At 39.8% G+C, this 2559-nt stretch overlaps 1 protein-coding gene across 2 annotated transcripts in view; it reads right to left on the bottom strand.

Annotated features, from left to right (window-relative positions):
• The window catches only part of STXBP5 (syntaxin binding protein 5 (tomosyn)), a 209563-nt gene that overhangs the window by 12448 nt on the left and 194556 nt on the right, over positions 1-2559 (bottom strand). For both annotated transcript variants that reach the window (XM_006872055.1, XM_006872056.1), the window contains one exon: positions 2382-2493. In XM_006872055.1, coding sequence (XP_006872117.1) covers positions 2382-2493 — 112 coding nt within the window. The remainder of the gene's footprint in view (positions 1-2381; positions 2494-2559) is intronic.

Here is a 2559-nt window from a genome sequence, read left to right as displayed (position 1 = left end):
TATCCAACTCTAAATCATTGCATATTTTATTATAGTATTTGGTTTTATCTTCTCGAGCTGATCTTTGAAATTTTCTGTTCAGCTCTGTTCAGCGTAGTGGTTACGAATTGGGCTGCGAACTTCAAGGTCAGCAGTTCAAAAAAATTACCAGCTGTTCCGTGGGAGAAAGATGAGGCTTTCTGCTCCCGTAAAGATTTACAGCCACGGAAACCCTGTACAGGGTCACTAAGAGTCGGAATCTACTCCACGGCACATAACCATCACGACCACCACACGATTGAAAAATTATTTGTAAAAACAATTCAAGGCCATACAGTATGCTGTATTCCTTCAGAAAACACTTTGTTTCTGGTAGGCGCTAAAGGTTCTGGCAGTCTGGAAAAATCTTAGTCAAGCATTGAAGACTTTCTGGACACTCATCATTTGAAGCTGAGCTGAAAGTTGTGTGTCTAGAGTGGGGAGAAAGGATAGAGAGGGGCGTTCTATTTCTAATTCTCTCTTGCTGGTAAGCTGCAGCACTCTGGGGTCTCTGTTTCCCAGGACCTCTGTCTTCACCAGTGCTGCTACTCATAGCCAGCTGAGCCTCCCAGTCTACATTAGCAAAGCATTACAGGGAACCAGGAGCCCCAAACCACCACACTCCTCGCTCTGAGTTCCCAGGTTTCTCTGTGGCTACGTTACTACATTGTTAGCTCTTTGAGGTTTTCATGTATATTTTTGCAAGTGTATTTTTTTCTTTAATGTATGTATATGTATTTTTTTTTTCAATCTTGTATAGCTTTATTAATTGTCCTCAATGTTTATTTATGTTAATCCAAATTATATATCCCCAAGACTTGAAAGACAGTCTTTCTCTAACTGAATTAAAATTTTAGAGTAATTATGAGTGAGTGAGTTTTTAAACTCCATTGCTACCTATTGTTATTTAGTTATTTCAACTTTTATTTAATCAATCATAAAACCAATATTCAAATACATTTTGGGAAAAAAAAAAAAAAAAATATATATATATATATATATATATATAAATATCCCCAAATTCAAGGACTGGTAATAGCTCCTATTTGGAAAAAGCATCAAATACATTGCTTCATTAGATCATTCAAAGAGCAAATATTATTGTTTCAATTATGTGGAAGGTAGTAAAAGAAGCAAATATACCTGATGTTGCTATTTTAAATAACCTTAAAGTACAAAGTGAGTAATCTTGGAGATTTTGTAAAATAAAGTAAATGTTTATGTAAAAACATTTCAGTTAAGGTGGTCAATTAAAGGCAGCCATAGACCTAATAATAGATAACATTCAATAAAAATAAAGACAATTATTTTGACATTATTAAAGTTATGATGCTCTTTTTTAGCCATCTGAAATTAATCAATTTTGGTTCCCTGAACAATACACATTACTGAAGTGCAGTGAATTATTAAATGTCTCTTCTAACCAGAGTCCTTAGAACTCCCACCAAGTACTTTTCCTGACAATGAAGGGCAAGAGAAGGTGGGGACGGATGCTGATGGATTATACAATTCAGCTGTGAGTGACTTAACAGGGCTAATTGTGATTGAGCACTTTTACTATACTGCTGGGTATAAAACGAGCCATCTCAGAAGGAGAGCCAGGAGTGGAGTGTGTCCTTTGTACCCCGAGATCCCTGAGCACTGACCCTGCTCAATCTAAGGACAGGAAGCTGTGACAGTGGGGGAGGAGCAGAGGAGCAGCAGCAGCAGCACCAAGAGCCAAAGCAGGAGACAGGGCAGAAGCCATCCCAGGCCGCAGATGAAGTGAAACTGAGTAACTTTGGGCAGGAGGCTCCCTAGCAGAATGGGGTATCTCCAGGTACTTAATTGAGGAAGCCGAACCATAGAGTATGCCTAATAGAGCAGGGCAAAGGTCAGGCCAATGGTCCTGAGGGCACAGTTGAGGCGAGGCTGATCTGAATGGAAGAACTGTGCCCTGAGAATTTCTGATCCCAAATTGTAACCTGGAGTCCTGGTGTGGCGCTGTGGGTTAATGCTTTGGACTGCAAAGTCGTTAAGAACCGCAAGGTTCAAGCTCACCAGCCACTCCTAGAAACCCTATACAGGGTCGCCATGGGTTGGAACCGACCCAAGGGCACTTAACAAGAGCAACAGCTTCCCTATTATAAACCCTGTAACTGTGAGTATGGTATCTGAGTTCTTTGTGACTATTTATGCAATTACCTTGATTTGGGACAGAATGACAGACAACAACTTTATGTATTTTGCTGAAACACAAGAGATATTAACTGTGCCGCACTAAAGACAAGAAGAGTGTAACAATTCACACCAAGAAAAACCGAGTGTGGGCTCAATGCTTTTGTTTCATACATACAGTTGTCAAGTGAAATGAGTCAACTTACACAGCTCTTCTCTATCGAGAGACTGCGCTCCACCTCCAAATAGGCCTTTAAAGAATCCTCTATTGGGTGCTTCAGGCGTTTCCACAGGAGTGAAGAGTTCTCCCAACATTTCCTTCAAAATCCAAACAAATGATCATTGTTAAAGCTCCAAAGAAAGAAAACTATGATTCTGGAAACC

This window comes from Chrysochloris asiatica, unplaced genomic scaffold, assembly GCF_000296735.1.
Source record: "Chrysochloris asiatica unplaced genomic scaffold, ChrAsi1.0 scaffold00182, whole genome shotgun sequence".
NCBI lineage: Eukaryota > Metazoa > Chordata > Mammalia > Afrosoricida > Chrysochloridae > Chrysochloris > Chrysochloris asiatica.
Note: the sequence above shows the minus strand (reverse complement) of the source record. Positions and strands in the feature narration are given on the sequence as shown.